This window comes from Buteo buteo, chromosome 9, assembly GCF_964188355.1.
Source record: "Buteo buteo chromosome 9, bButBut1.hap1.1, whole genome shotgun sequence".
Classification (NCBI taxonomy): domain Eukaryota; kingdom Metazoa; phylum Chordata; class Aves; order Accipitriformes; family Accipitridae; genus Buteo; species Buteo buteo.
Window position 1 is genome coordinate 13,083,621 of NC_134179.1, and position 17,957 is coordinate 13,101,577.

At 41.4% G+C, this 17,957-nt stretch overlaps 1 protein-coding gene across 1 annotated transcript; it reads left to right on the plus strand.

Moving 5' to 3' along the window:
• Positions 1-7,630: 7,630 nt before the first annotated feature.
• LOC142034348 (activator of 90 kDa heat shock protein ATPase homolog 2-like) lies at positions 7,631-17,794 on the plus strand. Its single transcript, XM_075035435.1, has 9 exons — positions 7,631-7,817; positions 7,969-8,159; positions 12,752-12,837; positions 13,498-13,612; positions 14,159-14,247; positions 14,791-14,913; positions 15,871-15,972; positions 17,204-17,255; positions 17,511-17,794. The coding sequence occupies exons 1-9, from the start codon at positions 7,738-7,740 to the stop codon at positions 17,684-17,686; spliced, it is 1,014 nt and encodes a 337-aa protein (XP_074891536.1). The 5' UTR covers positions 7,631-7,737; the 3' UTR covers positions 17,687-17,794.
• Positions 17,795-17,957: the final 163 nt, after the last annotated feature.

Sequence of the window (17,957 nt, forward strand, 5' to 3'; positions counted from 1 at the left end):
TCCATTTGGTGCACAAAAAAGGAAATAATTAGAAACTGAGAGGAAAACTTGGAAATGGGTGAAAAAGGAGTTGTGCAACAAGCTGCAATTCTGTTTTCCAAGTAGGTTGCTTCTTTACATGTTTAAGGCCTGTTTGGTCTGGGATAGGACCCCAGCTGTGATGCCTTTGCTGCTCAGCCAGTGGAAGTGTTGCATTTCACGTTCTTAAGAGCAGAGGCCCCATGGAAGCATCCTAAGAGCAACTAAGACACAAGAGGTAGGAGGGATACAAGTGAAGTGGTAGCTATAACAACGAAGGCGCATGTTTTCCCTTTCAGGTCATTTTAGACTGGATCCAAAAAGTGGTGAGCTGAGAACAGCAATTAATTTGAACTATGAGGAAGTTTCTCAGTATGTGATTTTAATTGAAGCAAACGAAAATCTCTCACCTGCTGCAGAAGTCCAGCGTTCAGGTAACTTTTTGCTTTGAAGGATATTCCAACTTAAATCAGGGGCAATGAACACATCTTCTGTATTTGCAACCCAATATAGGGGTTATGTAGACTGAAAAGTCTGATGTGAAAGATGAAAAGCTGAAGGTCAAAGTTGTGCAGAGAAAAGCCAGCAGCCTTACAGGGCCCTACCGTGGCCTCAGAAAAGGATATAATAGCTGGGCATTGGACTCCTCAGCAGGACCGGGAGGAACCTGCCTATCCCTTGCCTGGTACAGCACAGCCAGCTGGAGAGGGCTGACAGAAGAGCAGTGCTTTTTGCCTTGAACTGCCTGCTCTTTCTGAAGCCCCAGGGAGTAGTGAGATAGAGCTCCTCTGGGCACATCCCTGCTGCATTCCCTTTCCTCTCCCTCTTCCTCACATGCAGCAGAGATACTGCTGCAAAGCCACAGTGTGACCCAGCCTTTGAAAGTTGTGCTTTGCTGGCGTTCGTTGTTGAAGTTAACTTGTGTTTGTTTAATAGGCCTCTTTGCTCAAAATGTGGCAATGCTGATGATCTCAGTGCAGGATGTAAATGAAGAGCCAGCATTTTTGAATAATGCCTACTCTGCTCGGATACCGAACTCTGTGCCGTACAAGTACCCGGTTATTACAGTTCAGGTAGAGTATCTTTCAGTGCTCTTCATGAGGACAGAAATCTTTTGAAAGATTTGGATTTCTTCCACAGTTAAACTGGGTTAAAGGAGCTGTTAAATCTTCTTGTGAAAGCTTGAGACAGATGCTGCCCATCATCCAGGTTTAACATAATGGTGGTGAAGGATGGGGTGTTTAGGGAACTGGTCCACACCTGTCCTACCAGTGGGTCTGTCAGAAGAGCTATACAGCCTGTTCTGATTCATGCTGTTGTTATGGATTACATACTGCACAGACTACCGTTCTCCCTTTGGCACCGTTAACCGCTTTGTTATCTATCAGACCCCAAAGGGAAATGAATTACAAAATGGAGCAGTTCTCATCTTTTTCTAAGTCTGGTGTTATCCCTCAGTTCTAGCCTGCTCCTTTTATGCTTGCAGCTGTAGAATCCTCCAGGCTTTATGGTAAATGTATTTCCCCTTTTATACCCTTGGTCTGATTCTGATAGTTTGCACCCCACTTTGTTTAGCACAAAGAGAAAGATGTGACGGCACTATCCTAGAATACTTGTGTCTTACAAATAGAAACTGCAGAGTTTTATGATTGAAGAGTAATGTGCAGCCCAAAAGCCACAAGCTGAGTTTCACAAATCACCTTTTTTAAACACAGGCCACAGATCCAGATTCAGGAGACAATGGACTTCTGCTGTACAGCTTAGTGAATAATCAAATGAATGAATTTGACATCAATGAAAATACAGGGCAGATTTTTACCGTTTCTGTAGCAGGAAAAGCTGGAACATTTTATCTGGAAGTCCAAGCTGCAGACCAAGGCACAAGAAGACGCACAGCCCGGACAACAGTCAATGTAAGGACAATTGCTATTTATAGTCCTGATTGGCTTCCATGTCAAAACTCTGTATACAAGAAGGGCTAGGTTTGGTAATGACAAAAAAATTACTTAACACCATGCAGTGAGACTGTCCGATATACCAGTATTTACTACGTACTTTCAGGTCAGAATTATGAGGTTGCCATTTCCATTGACATATAAAAACATATTGGCATGAAGACTGACTTTTAGAGGACAATTACTTTATATCAGAGGTTTTGGTGGTTTTTTTTGTTTTGGTTTGGTTTTTTTGAAAGTCAATCTACAAGAGGTACAAATGCTTTGGAAAACCTTACATGTGATTTCTCTCTTTATTAGGTAACCATTGATTCCAGTTCCACTAACAACATTGTGGTGGTGGTACTTAATCAGAAGATCAATGTTGTTGAAAGAAACATTGCTGAAGTAAAAAGGTATTTTTGAAAGTATGAAGCTTATTCTGATATAATACCTAATGACAAATGTAGAGTCCCTTTGAGACAGGGGTCTGACAGCCTACAGGGGAGGTGATACAGCCAGTGCCCATGAAAAGCTAGGCCTTCAACATGATGTACTTCAGAATAATTTGAGGGAATTCACAGGAATTCACCAGTTTTTACCTGGTAAGGCTTTGGCCTGAGCTGACGAATGTCAAAGAGGTCATTGGACTAGACAATTTTGAGAGGTCTCTTCCCACCTCAATGTTTCTGTGATTTTTAACAGCCTAGGACAAAGTTTTTCATTGATAGTAGGCCCAAGATACAAACGCACAGACAGGATAGAAGCCACAAACCAAACCCACCTTTGCTCCAGCTGAAAAATGCCCCTCGTGGCACAGCAGCAGAGCTTCTCAAGGAGGTCTCAGCCCTATGGTGCTAGGGGATTAGCTAGTGATGTGTGGATGACCACACTACGGTTAAAAACATATTTTGGCCTTTTTGGCGTGTTAATGAAGACATAAGATCTTCTGTCTGATTATACATAAACACATATTTACTTTGGAAATATTGAGTCATGTGCTTTTGAGGGGAAATCACTTTGAAGGCTGGAAAAATGAGTTTGTGATGTTGACACTACTATGGCACCAGTTTCTTGTTCATAAAAATTAAATGGAAACCCTAGAGCTGCTCTGTTGCTTTCTTCGAAGCAACTGGTACTGACAGCTATCAGAATGATGGATTAACTGGGCCAATGGTCTGCTCCAGTGTGAAAATCTCTCTGTGAAAAAGGAGGAGAAAATAATGAGGATTATGAGACTGACTTTCCCTCCTCCCCACCGTTACTGTTTATAATACTCTAGAGATATCACTGCCTGTATTTATAAAATATAATGTCAAGTATGAAATGAGCCATATGTTGCTTTGAAAAGCATGACTAAATATATGATACTCTATGCAATATTGGTTATGAAATCAAAGTTATAAGGGTTTGTTAACCCTTCCTTTCTCTAATTAGTTGTTCAGTTATGCTAATGGCACCTATCTTCTAAGAATTTTCAGGCTACGTACAAAGTTATATAGCATTTGCTAATGAAAAGTATCTTTGCTTACCAGTCAGAGACAAGGACTGGATCCATTTTTTTTTTTCCCTCTGCTACTCAATCACGCAAAGATATTGGGCAAATAGCTTAACTCCTTTGCTGATGATAATCCTGCATTTTTACATGCTTAGATTGAAATACTAAATACCTGCAAAGTGTTGTATTAAATACTACTTTTCTATCTTTTAATTTCCAGAGTAAAAGAATTTGTCATTACCCAGTTAATTTAACATGTTTTCTTAATATGATGGCAGGGTCCTGGAAGATAAACTTGCATGGAACGTATACATCATTAATATTTATTCCAATGAGCTTGAAAGAAAAGCAAGAAGCAGCACTGATGTAACCTACGTAAAAATGACTGCTTTTGATGAGGCAAACCAGGAAATATCTGCAGAAGATATAAAAAGGTCTGTATGGTGCAGTCTGTCTTCTGGGTGTCAGAGCTATGCAGCTAGGTTTTCTCTCCCTTAAAATTATTTATGTCTTGGACTGGATAGGTTTAGATCAAATAACAGTTTATCTGAGACTTATCTCAAGGCTTAAATGGAATTTTTAGAATTCAGAAAGCTTTCATTATTTATTGACAGGTAATTTTCAGAGTTTGTCAAAAACATGAATAAGGCTGTTTAATTGTGCAAAATATATTTAAAAGTCAGTTTTATAGAAAATTGAAGTAGAAAGAATATTATTAAAATAGATATTGACTTCACTTCAGAATTGCAGAATGGTGATTAAAAACATATTTTAGGTGTATTTTACATTTGTTTAATAACGTGACAGGGGTATGAATGCATATTATAAACATTCTATGAAGGGCAGCTGCTATTTAAACACGCGATTTCTAGGCTCAACACCTCTCATAAGCTAGTAGTTGTTTGTGGCTGATACTACTAATGGAGTCTGTGGTCACAGGAAGCAGTCTGCATGGATGGATCTTTTTCTCTGAGGAAAGCACTATTGGTATCTGTAGGACTATATGCAGCTGCCTTGATGTGGATTTAGAGGATACTGACCTCTCAAGCTCAATTTTCTGAACTTTGCAGCATTCTAATTCGTAAGCACCAGGCCTGGTTACTAGAAAACAGAGTTTTTCCCGAATGAAAGGCATGACAAGTCTGAATCTTCAGAAAAGGTCTTGGTGGATGAGGGAGTGGTATTCTGTTGTTTTCTTCACCACTCTTCAAGCCAAAGTGAAGGTCTGAGAAATCATCAGCATTTTACTCTTCTATCTTCAGAAAACTTAGGGAGCAGAAGAGTAACATTGAGATAGAACTGGAGAAAATATTTTCAACGGCTGTTACTGCTGCCATAGAAGAGGCTCCTGCTAACTCAGCAACTCCTGAACTCATCACAACGATTGTCCTCAGTGTTCTGCTAGCCTGCACCCTCACAGCCTTCCTGGTATACGTACTTTTTACTATAAAAAGGAAAAGGTACAAATAGTTTTACTTTAACAATGTAATTTCGACTTACAACTAATAAGTTTACTTTAAATGTCAACTTGAAAAATACTTATCTGATAAATTACTGATGTTTGCATGGAGTACTGCCTAAGATTTGCTATAAATCAAAGTGCCTGGCATTGTACTGTAGATATTAGGCACACTACATGTAACCGACAGTTGCTTTCTTCTTATGTTTGTCACACAGCAACAGGAGAAACAAATACTTCTAAAAGCACAGGGAAATGTGGATAGCAGAAATTTTAAGCGTGAAGGGGGGCTCAAGTAGCTGTAATATACCCAAAGAAGTCTTCTCTAACCCCATGAATGCTGAAATCCCCATGAATGCTGAAATCAAGGGAGGTTTTGCTGCTAACTTCAGTGGCAGCAGGACCACAGAGTAGGGGAAAACAAATATATTTCCAAGAGGGCAGCAGGCATTGACCCTGTTACCATTACATAAAAATAGGAAATACTCCAAACTAACCCCCAGAATAATACTGAAAATAAATGTTGTGGATTAAACTTCTGACACAAATACTTCATATTCTGTTTTTAAAGCAACTGTAAAGCCAATCTTCAAAAAGAATTAACAATTTCATTTTAATGTATTTATCATTTTCAGAAGGTATGAGCAACGGTATTTGTTTAGGAAGTGAGCTGAAATTATGGAGGATATTGATAACCCTGTGTGCAACTGACAAAAATGGAAGTCTGAAAAGCTTAGAGAAACTAAAGCACATGAATAATCTGGAAGTAGAATGCTGATACCACAAATTTATAAAAAATAGCTTATCAAAAGAGGTGGTTCTAGTTTATTCTGGTAATATAGGATTTTCCATGTATCTTTTCACTGCTGTATAGGTTGATTTTTAAGAACCCTTACAACTGTGAGTTTAAAAACTCTACACTTGAAGGAAGCTAATACCTTTTAATCTTGTATCGAAAATTTTACAAGGGCAAATTCCTACTTAATCTTTAGCAAATTGTTAAGCCTTATGGAGAAAAAACCCTTCAGGATACAAGAAGCTACTTAACATTCCCCTGGGTAAAATCCCAGTAATTTTGAGATCAGTTTACATGCTGCTCTCAGTTTTAGAGAGGCTAAGATTTTTGTCACTTAACTATTTGCAAGCTCAAGGTGTTATGAATTCTCTGAACTCTCTTTCAGGAAAACTGGAATAACGGCGTTTAGCAACGTGGAAGACACCAAAGGAGGTGCTGCTGACAAAGATGAATTTCAGGACGATGAAAGCCCTGAGACACTAGATTGCAACAGTGAACATGAAGAAAGTGTAGCATCTGAAGAAGCTGCTGAACCTAGAAATGGAGATGCCCAACCCACTGCAGAATTCACAACAAAACAGGTAATTAGCTTTTCAATTGCAAAGAATGGCGTGAAGGATATTTTATCATTATTCATGAAATAACTGGAAGAATTATCAAAAAAAGTAAACTTGTGATGGAACTAGGAAGAAACCCAAATCTTACATGAAGTAATGAAAACCCCTGAGGAGGAGCTGTGTTTATCCCTGCTTAGAAGAAGAACTTTGTGATCCAGCGAAGAATGGTGACCATCTTTTACAGAATGTGTAGAGGAAAGGGTTCTCTCATGCGTTGCTGCTAAACCTTGCAGCCTTGAAAGTGACGCTTTCTTTGTAAGCTTCAAGTTATAAAAGTTATACAACTTCTGCTGCTTGGAATTTGTCCACAATCCAGCATTTGTAGCTTTCTGTCTCCTCATCCGTGTTATGTTTTCTTGCAGGATTGCTTTCTGACAGATACAAAGCATGAGTTGGCTCTTTCCTTAAAACCTGATCCCACAACGCACACCCCTGAAAAAGAACTGAAAGGAGTAACATTTTCAGAAGTGGCGATTATTTTGGATGCAGAGTGTGAAGGTGATGAGCCTGATGATAACTATGTATTTTTTCATCAGTAAGAATGCTTGACGAAGAAGACTTTTACGAAAACCACAATGACACTTACTGGAACACTACAGAATTAAGTGAGCAATAAGAATATGGGAATGCTATCCAGATTTTAATTCCTGCTACTCCTGTTGTTCGTGCTGTAAGCGATGGACAGGGAAGAAAATCAGCAGTAGGCTGGAAGGGCAGCAGCACGGTCATAACGCAAGGTTACTTCCCCAGATGTGCCGTTATCTTACGGTGTGTTCAACTTCCTATGGCACGCGTACACGGGCAAGACAATAAAACCGATTCCAACTGTGACGCCTTGTCATTATTTTAGACGAAGTACTTCTCGGACATCAACCTTCTCCTCTTTTGCACAGAACCCACCGCCGGGGTTCTCTTTTTGAAAACGAGTGACTAGCTATTTCCTACTTACACGCTGCCTTTCCTCCCCGCCGAGAGGCTCCACCCCCTCCCCCCCCCCTCCCCCCCGCACCCCCGCCGGGCGCTGCAGCCACCCACCCACCCGCCCGCAGCAGGGACCCGCCGCCGGAGAAGGAGGAGGAAGAGGAGGAGGAGGAGCTGGCGACCGGCCCGCAACAAGTGAGAGAGGGGTCCCGGCAGGGGGGCTGCCGCCTCCAGGGGTGCAGCCGGCGGCTCCCTCCTTCCTTCCCGGCGGGGGGTGTGGGAGGAAGGGCGGTGCGGCCTCGCCTTCCTCCTCCTCCTCCTCCTCCTCCGGCGGGGAGCGAGGAACGGGGGAGGGGAAGTTTCTGGCACCTTCTGGCTGGGTCGCCGGCGGGCGGAAGCGGTTGGGCTGCCGGCGGAGGCGGGCGCTGCGGCGGCCCTGGGTGGCAGCGGCGGCGGCGGCAGCGGCCGGGCCGGGCCGGGCCGGGGGCAGCGCCATGGCCAAGTGGGGGCAGGGGGACCCGCGCTGGATCGTGGAGGAGCGCGCGGACGCCACCAACGTCAACAACTGGCACTGGTGAGGGGCGGCGCGGCCGTTGGCGCGGCGCGCGCGGGGGCTCCCTGAGGCGGCGGCGGGCGGCGGGAGGAGGAGGAGAAGGGGGTGCCTGAGGGTGAGAGGGGGCGGGGCGGGACGGCCGGCGCTTAACGGCCCCGGTTGCCGGCCCTAGGACGGAGCGGGACGCGACCAGCTGGTCGAAGAACAAGCTGAAGGAGGTGCTGGTGGGGCTGGTGGTGGAGGGCGAGGCCGGGCGCTGCGAGATCAGCGACCTGAAGCACCTGGAAGGCGAAGCGTCCTGCAACAGCCGCAAAGGGAAGCTCATCTTCTTCTACGAGTGGAACCTGCGCCTCGGCTGGAGAGGTACGGGGGGGAAGGGAAGGGAAGGGGGGAGGGGGGCGGCTCCGGGGGGACCGGCTCGGCGGGGTCGCCGGCCCGCGGGGGGCGGTCGGTGAGGCGGTGCCAGCGGTGCCTCGCCCGTGCTCCGCGGAGGCGGTGGTCGGGGGCTAGCGGCGCTTCCTCAGCTTCAGGCCGCCGCTGGCAGTGAGGAGCCACCCAGCCGCGGTGGGGGAGATTCCCCCCCCCCCCCCCGCCTGCTGAGTCTTTCCCGGGCGAAAGGAGCGCGGTGACTGGGGGCCTAGCACGTTTCCTCCCGTGGCCCCAGCTTTCATGGGAAGGTGTGGATTGATAGGGGTTGCCTTCGAGTTCATCGCGGTCGTTGCAAAGCTGGCTCCGACGATGTGCTTTGCGGGATCGGGAGCGATCGCTTTGGAAAGTAAACTCTCTGCTTTGGGTTGGAAAAACAGGACTATTTTAGTGAACTGCAGTGAATCAAAATCGTAGGGAGATTGCAGGAGACACTTGGGCCTGAACTTAAATAAATGCTTATCTTTAAATAATCTTGAAACCCTGGCTGGTCTTTTTGCCCCCCTTCACACCCATTTCTTTTTTTTCTGCAATACACTTTTCTTAGCGTTGTTTTAACAACATATCAGCACAGTGTTACTCATCTTGCTTTGCAAAAAGTAACTACGTCTCGTGTGGTGGGGTAGGTATTGCTTACAGCAGTGTGCTTGAATTGTTTTAGTTTTCTGGTGTGCCGCAAATTACAGCTGTGTCCTTAACGCACGTTGATAGCAGGAAACAGGAGAACCTAAAAAGTGTAAAAGGGCAGATGTTTCCAAAAATTTAGCATAGTTTACATTGGGGATAATGAATTACATGAGGAAGAAACTGTGTAGTGGGAATAAGGAGACTAGAAATAATTCTTGATTTTTGTTGTGCTGCATCTGCTTGCAGCCCCAACTTTTGGAGGTTCAGCCTCCGCTGTGCTTGTCCCATGGCAAGCTCTTTATTTGCAGACTGACCCAATAACGTATCTTTTGGTAATATCAAGGAATTCTTTCCATTTATTAGATGCTTACAACTTTATGGAAAATTGTGGACCATCCCTTGCATTAGAGTAAGAATCAGGAAGAGAAAAAAGCACCTGCACGGGAAATTTTACCTGGATATTGTAATGCCAAATTACAGGCTTTTCCTCCCCAAAATAGTGTACTTCTCAGGTCTCAGTTGTTACTGTAGGAGGTGGGAATACCAAAGGCCATACTTAATTTTCCCCTCTTAATTCCTGTGCTCCAAACAGGACTGTAGTCTCTGGATCAGTGTTTCAGGTAACGCTGTTGGCTGCTCCAGCAGGCTGTCTGCATTTTGCACTTCTTTTCATGGTGCCCTTTCCAAAACAGTTCTTGCAACTGTGGTTTTCCTGGTTTGGCTGACTGGAACTTTATTTCGATGCTGAGACCAGTGCTTCTCTTGGAACAGATCTGGAATTGATGTCTGCTCCTACAGTAATAGGGGACTTAAAGAAAGACTGTTTCTTATTTATTTTTGTTTGCATTGATAAATATGTTTCAAATGTTACAAGTGTGTTATAAACTAAGAACATACATACTTACAGTTGTGATCTAAATGTTAACAGAGAGGAAGGCAAACATGCTCTGTGACACAGTTTATATCAGTGCAGTTTAAATAATTCTAATCAGCTTTTTGATGTTTTGGGTCGTTTTTATTTAAGATAAGCTAAAATAATCTAAGCTTTTTAAACACTGTTTTGTTTTTTTTTTTTTTTTTATTTCAGCGTGTAAAACTTAGAAGTAGGCAGATGCAATATTTTGTTTGTATTTTCTATATGAATCCTTTCTAAATTTTGTTTCCTCTGCTAGGTCTTTATGCTCTTTAGTGTTTATAGACAACTCTAATGTTGCATTAGGTAAGTTGCTCAGTTCAGTGTTGCACTGAGTGGATAATGTCTTTCAGAGCTTAGTTTTAAAGGAGTTTGCTACTACACAGTGAAATTCTAAAAGACCTGGGGCTGATTATTTTTTTTCATGATTTGATAGCCATTGTGTTGTGTGTTTTCTGAGAGCTCTGAATTAGAAATGAGACTTCAAACTTAACTGCTAAAAACACTAATTGCTGTAATTAGTTCCTTCTACAAGTCATCTAGAAAAAACTAGGAGTTCAAGCTATGATTAAAATGTGGATATATAAGGACAAGATGATATAAATCCTGAAATCTGCAGGTGGTTTGGAAACTCCAATGTTGGAAAAACCTTGCCCTTAGCAATTTAGATTACAGAGCAACAAGGAAGTGAGGAACTAAGGGTACTTAATGCCACTAAAATTGAGCAAAATGGCTGTTCTATCATTTGTTTGAAGATGTAATGGGGATTGTAATGGATTATTCTACATTGTGATGGAAGCTTTCTGAAAATGTGTATGTCCTTTTAAAACTTAGGTATTTCAACAGTGGGTTTACAGGTAGGTCTTTCTGAGACATGAGCTTTCACTATTAACGTTCTAAAATATTGGATTGGTAGGAAACAAAAAAATAGCTTATTCTTAGGTCTGTTATTGGAGTACCATTGGATTCAAACAAATAATTTGATTGTTTGTCTGATAAAAAGGTAACAGCTTTGCTTACATTACAGCAATAGTAAAAATGCAAAGCTGTACCAATGTTTTGCCTGTGTAGTGTTGAACACTCAGCTCTGTTTGTTAACTGATGAGACTGTGCTGTCCAGCACAGATTGCATCTGCATTAATCCCTTGGACAAGCCATTTTTTTCTTTGTATGAATTTAAATTTGTTGTCTGGCCTGTTTATTTGAGAATCTTTATTTTAAGAGTTGTGAAAATTGGTAATAAAATTAGCTGAATGGATATAAGTCAGGCTTGTGTTCTGCTCCTAAAAATGTCTGCCTGCATGCTAGCACTTCCTTTTTGGGGAGAGTACCTGAAAATAAGATTTGCTTTACTATCTCCAAAGACAATGTTGTGTGGTTTTGCCTGTACTAATCCTGGAGCTAGAAGAAAGCAGTAGAGAGCAAATTGACGTGGCTGCTTGTGATTTGTGTTGGGCCCAGAAGTGTTTTAATGTTATAATTAACTAGTTCACATGGCTTCATACTTGAGCTAACAGGTTCTCCTGGGAGACTTTGAGAAGCCCAAGAGAGGTCTTCTAGTTTAGCCTTTCCCTGCACGGATGCAGTTGTCTACTTCTGGATTAACAGTCTTTGTGTATTGTGCTGCGCTTGACTCAGGTGCTGACTAGGAAGGGATCTTTGCACCGTACTCCCCTTTGTGTTACTAACCGTCATTCACTCTTCTTGCTAAGAAACGCCTGAGCATTTGTTTACTTTACTGTGATCTTGACGGGTAGCACGTTAGGTTATATCTGTGCATAATGCCCTGCTATAGCATGGTGGTTGTTTCAGGGTAGTAATTAAAAATAATGAAAGGAGAGTGGTGTTAAGTAGTGGCTGGTTCTAGCTAGCTCCTTTGAAGGTGAGAGAATCCAAATATATTTCATCTACCTTCATGAAAATTCCCCTTTTGCAGTCATGCTTAACTCTGGGTTGTTTGTATTTTAGAGTTTTGCTGTGATAGACTGATAAAGCTTGTTGTTGTGTTTTGTATGTTTTGACAAGTAAGCCGATAAAACAGTATGAGGATAACTGGATTTGGGGTAGAATGGCATGTTTCTGCTATTGCTTTCTAAAAAGATCTTAACATGATCTAAGTAGTGAATTAATTTAAATAACTAAATGTTTTTGCAAGGCCGGGGGAAGAGTCTTCAGTGTAATGGCTAAAAAAAAGGATCAGACCTTAAATTCAATCTTTTCACTGTAAGGTCTGAGGCAAAGAATTACAGTACAGGGTTCATATCCCAGAATATGTTTATAGAGCTGTGTAGGTAAGTGATGGTGGGCCTTTGCCCAGAAGGATGCAGAAGCAGAGCAATTTCTGTTCTTGCAAAGGCTTTCTGATGTGTACAGTGATTACTGGCAGTTCGCAGTAAAGCTGTTAAGAACGAGTGTTCTAAAAAATCAGCATGTGAAGTTTCCTGTTTATAAAAAATTTCAGTTGTATACCTGTCCATTATACATGCATATGTTTTACAGTAACATGCCTGTATATTGGGAGCTTTTCAGATATTCAAGACAGAACAGTTAGCATTCTAGGGAGCTTCTAAATAACAGGCTGACAAGTTTAGGGGAAGAGGTTGTTTTCCCCCTACCCCCTTTTGATTCATATTCTGTATTGGCAGACGCAAGCTGTTTTAAGTAGTGAGTATTAGAACAGCTGAGAATTGAAGGCGAGAGCAGTGGCAGAACAGTAGCGCGCAATGATGTGCTGAGTGAGAATATGTACCTGTGTGTGTGTACATATCTTAATGCATCTGTACAGGAAAACACAGTTCTGAGAACAGTTTACTATGAAAGTACTGTGACACATGTGAGACTTTTGGTTGCTATTTAGTTCCTTTAAATTAGATTCTAGGCAACTTGCTTCAAGTAACACTTTTGTACAACTAATTTCCAAGCATAAAACTCTTGCTATGGGGGAAATAGTTTTTAATAATGCATTTAAGAATTCGTTATGTTAATACAGGTACAGTGAAAGAGTCTGGTGAGAAACATAAGGGATCTGTTGAAATTCCTAACCTGTCAGAAGAAAATGAGGTAGATGATACAGAGGTAGGTGTGAAATACTGATATGGCTATATAGGTTCAGAATTCTTAAATAAAGCATTAATCAACATATAGGCATCATGTTTTGATTTATCCTGTGATTGTGGGATAATTACACTTGGATAGTTTATTTCATGTTTTTGTTTTTTTATACTTGGAATAATGACTTATCTTTGTTCTCAAATTTACCTACTAGGAATGTGCAGTTTTCTTTCTTTGTTAATTATTGTTTGTGATGATACATTAACTACAAAATTGAGAACTCTGCTGACTGTAGTCTTAAACCCCCCCCCCCCCAAACAAAAACAACTAACACACCCCCCCCGCCCTGACCTAAGAACTTAAGGAATCTTCTTGTTGGTTGTATAGCATTTGATGCTGTGGCTTCCACAGATTCCTCAGCCTCTGCTGCGTAGTAGGCAACTCTGTTTATACTTGATGAACTTGACTGTGCTACTCTGGAGATGAGATACTACATTTATTTAAGTCAAAACCCAAGAGGACTTATTTTTAGCAAAGGTAGGATAAACTGAGAAGATAATGAACTTGAAATTGCAGCAGTCCTCTGAAGGTAGTAAACAAAGCCAGAATACTTTCCTTTGTTGCCAGAATCCAAAAAGCTCATGTTTAGATGCCTCTAAGATCTTCTAATTTTTCTGTTTCTAGATCAATGTTAGCAAAAAGAAAGGGGAAAGTGATGTTCTGAAGGACCTTATGAGAACTGAAGGAACAACAAAAGTCAGAGAGGCCCTGAGAGATTATTTGAAAGCACTTAAAACAGGTAAATGAAACTAGCGTGTTGGGTATGTTTTTATGCAGTCTTCTTTCTTGAATAGATTGGTAATATATTGACAAGTCCTTGGGTTTGTATTGTTTTTATTTTTAACTGTCACCAGCTGAGATGAAGTTAGTCCTATCAGTCAAAAATCTTTATTGCTATCAAACATGGCACTGTCCAGAAGTTTCTGTAGCGACCTAGGCTGTATTGTGTTACACATACTGACTGCAGAGATCGCTGTGAGACCTGCAGGCTTCTCTGCTGTACACTTCAGAAGTTCGTGGAGATGGTGCATTCCTTCATGGGCAGATATTAGTAATTTTGGGTCAGGTAGCTTTGAAAATCCTGTGTTTTTAAGGGAAATTGCCGTTAGGCTCTGTTGCCAATACAAACATTTGGGTAAGGTGGGGAAACTGGATTGGAGTTGTACGCCCCATTCTGTGCTCCCATTCTCCATGGTTTTGGCCAGCAATCTTGATTACATATCTCAACGTCAGAGTGGTTGTACAGCTCAATTTCATAACTGAAGAGTGCTTTCCTTTATTACAGAGTTTACCTTGGGAATGATTCTGCCAACAAAAGCAACTGTTGGTCAGGAGCTGGCCACTGAACGAAAACTAAGTGGGAACACCATGCAAGTATGTTGGCTTTAAGTGTTGTACGAGTTTAATTTTACCATAACTGTAGCCCCTACAGATTTTGCTATGCTAACAATTGCATATTCCTCTGGTTACCTGCAAAAGTAATTACCTGCCTCTGGGGTGGAACTGCCTCCTCACTGCTGTGATCAGGGCCTGTAATACAGAAATGACCCATTGCAGATCCTGGGCACGGGGCTGCTGGGCGTGGAAGGAGGACAGCAGCATTTATGTACCCCTTAATGCTTTGTTCTGTAACTTCAGCAAGGTGAAGCTGGAATTCACCTGCATGCATCATTTCCCCCAGTCTAAAGTTAGCCTCAGGTATCTTTGGGGCGAATCACACACTCACGGTTTTTCCACTTGTTTTAGTGAATCCTGATTAATAATACTGTTAACGATACAACTTACTTCCATATTTATATGACATATATTCACAACACAGTATGTTTAAGCATGCACAGGTAACAACAATCCTGCCATTCCAGAACTTTTAAGTGTTTGATCTTGCACTCATTCACCTGAGTATTTTTTATTTTGCAGGATTCTGTTTCACCACAGTCTTTGGATATAGTTGGTGTAAAAATTCCAACAGTGAAGATACTGATGAGAGAAATCTTCAACTCTCCAGCAGATGAACTTTACAGCATCTTCACAACTAAGGAAGTAAGTGATACTTTCAGTAGGCAATATAACTTAATGGGGATGCTGCTGTAGCTGAATAGTTGTGCAAATAGGTAATAAACATGTCTCATAGTGTTAAGTACAGATAATAACTCCTCAAGTACATATAAATGGAGAGATGTGATCGTCCAGAAACTGAAGGCTTTGTGAGTGATCCTTTTCTTGTAACTTCACTAAGTATTTGTAATTCTGATTGTCATCATTTGCTCTTCCAAGTTTTGCTGAATGGCTTCACCTTTTAAGCCACTGAGGAATTTCTGTGGTGAAAATGCAAAAGGAGTTGACAGTTCCTCCTGCACTCTCCTTTGCTAGTTAGAAAAAGCTTGGACTTTTTATGTAGGTACTTGTCATTCAGGAGCCTGAAGTGCTTAGTAATGGCACTGTTGTTGTCCACAGCTTAATTAGATTAACTATTGGATGCAATGATACTGTTGCTTAGAGGGTATGGCATATAAAACCACTAACTTGGGGTTTGTTTCCTTCAAAAGAGCCTGGGCTGATAGCAGAGAACTTTAAATTACAATCCCAACACTACCCCTGAGAAACAATAATGGCTCTCAGAAGCTCTTCTGCACCTTCCTAGAGCTGCTGTTCTGTCTCCCTCATTCCCAGCAACAGCCAGTTGCGTCTATGTATATGTATGTATGTGATTTGTCCATGCCCCTTGCAGGTGGGTCTTTTCTGGTCTTTACCACTCCAGCTTTCTCAGCATTTACAGTCTCATTCTGTCACCTCGCTGGCCCCTGCTACTACCACAGATCTCAGTGACATGCTGCTGTATAAAATGACAAACCTGAGTAGTGCTTACAGCCTCTTATGTGTATTACAGTTGAATTAGTTAGTTTCTTCAGCAAACCTCACTTGTGTCATAATATGGTGCATTATGTATCAGTATAGATTTGTAGTTAACTGACTTCTGCTGTATTCTTCTTTTGCTAGTTGGTACAGAAGTTTTCTAAATGTTCTGCTGTGATTGAAGCCGAGAAAGGAGGCAAACTTCAGATGTTCGATGGCTGTGTCAGCGGTGAATACGCAGAATTGGTAAAAAGCTCCTACTTTGCACTTTAAAAATGGAGGGGGTGGGGCATTGGCTGCTTCTCTGAGCTAAAAAGTAGTGTAAGTTTCTGACATTTCAGCTTCTCTAATGCATACTCAGTTCCTCTATAATTTTGAAGCCCCAAACCTGCTATTATGTATATTTCCCCATCAAAGGAGCAGGCACTAACTACATCTAATGACCTGCACTGGGGGAGAAAACTCTCAGCACCATCCTTTTTTACTAGGAGGAAGGAGTGGGAAAGCAGGTTTAAGGCTTATCTCCCAAATCCATACTGATTCTTCTTTTGTCACTGGATAAATGATCTCTGTTCTATTCAGGGCAAATATTATGCTTTCCTGCACTGAATGCTTTTGCAAATAGAAGGGAAAAACTGATAATTGAAGCTCAGCTCTGTTTTTGAAACCTCTGAAAAACCATTTTCACAGTTGCTGAGCTTAGACTTGGTATCTGACCTCCATCCAGATGACAGGCAGTAAGTATCACTGACAATTGGACAATTTTTAAAAAAGCAAAAAGTCTTGGAAAATTGGATTCTCAGTTCAACCTAATGAAATTTGTTGTTGACTCCAGAAAGGGCTCAGTCTGGAAATATACTTGCTGCAGAACTGTTATACCTGAGATTGGCTTCAGTGGAAGCCAGTTATATTAATCAACCTTTGCAATTAGGTAAGGAACAATTTAGATGAAACAGTCAAAATATAAACATAACGGCTTAGTGAAAACAATGAGCCTGATTTAGACCAAACTTCAGCTGACCTAATGTTTATGCAGTAGCTCCCCTTCTTGTGTGAGCTGGGGGCAGGCTGTAAATCATTTTTATGCAGTCCTGCATAAACTTGTACATTGAAGCAGGCTGGATTGATTAACAGAAAACCATGGGTATACTCTGCCATGCTTACAGATTTCAGAAATGAAAACATGACTTACTGGTGCCCATTTCAAGGTCTGCAAGCAAACCAGTGTTTTATGTTTAGTAACTGATCAGCCTGACCTTTTCCCATAGAGAAAACAAAGTAGCAAGCTGAGCTTTTGATGAAAACAGTTTATTTAAGAAAACCCAACCCCAAATCTCCATATTGTTTACATGCATGTGTCTACTATTGCAAAAGATAATGCTCCCTTCCTTATTTTTCAGGGGAGAATTAGCACTGAGTAGTTGTAATGTGAATTATCTCAAATACTAATGGGGAGAACCTTCTTATCTTCTTACAGGTCCCAAGCCAAAGAATTGTCCTGAAGTGGAGGTGTCAAAGCTGGCCTGATGGTGAGTCATTTTGAGGAACTCTAATAGAGGCTACACTTTGCAGGGAGAAGGAACAAACATGACAGCTGACAGCCTTGCTAACTGGAGGCTTGCTTAGTCTTGTGTTCTTTGGAGAACAGCCTGATGGCTGTAGCAGTTGTCATCTGTGAAAAGAGGCTTCATTTAGACACAAGCAAAAGCAGATACGAAATTAGCAACAACAACTGCAATCCTTTAAAAAACACTTTGCTGAAATGTTGTATTTTCTTCCTTCAGAACATTATGCAACGGTTGCCTTGAATTTCAAGGATATGGCTGCTCAAACGGAACTGCAGTTAGAGTGCAAAGGAGTTCCTGTCTCTAATGAAGATAGTACAAGACAATTTTGGAAGAAGCAGTATTTTGAAGAAATACGTATTTTACTGCAGCAATCCAAAGACACCATGGAATGATAACAGCACTGTATTTTTGTTAGGGCATTACTTTTTATACATTGTTAACATTTGGTTTTTTAAAAAAAGTAATTTATTTGGGGGAAGAATAAAGACCCACTTCTATGATACTGTATATAATTTAAGCATTATTTATGGAATTCTAGTGAATGAGGTGGTGAATAAGTCAGACTATGTATATAAACAGCTTTACTTGGGGAAACTGATCTCTGTTCTGCTTGCCTGCAACTTCAGAGCATAATAATGTTTCAGCTGCAGTCAAGTACTACCA

Excerpts from the sequence above, each read along its gene's own strand:
- LOC142034348 (XM_075035435.1), top strand. The coding sequence starts at position 7,738 with ATGGCCAAGTGGGGGCAGGGGGACCCGCGCTGGATCGTGGAGGAGCGC. Across the intron at positions 12,838-13,497 it reads ATGAGGTAGATGATACAGAG|ATCAATGTTAGCAAAAAGAA; the intron begins GTAGGTGTGAAA and ends TTCTGTTTCTAG. Across the intron at positions 17,256-17,510 it reads GTGTCAAAGCTGGCCTGATG|AACATTATGCAACGGTTGCC; the intron begins GTGAGTCATTTT and ends TTCTTCCTTCAG.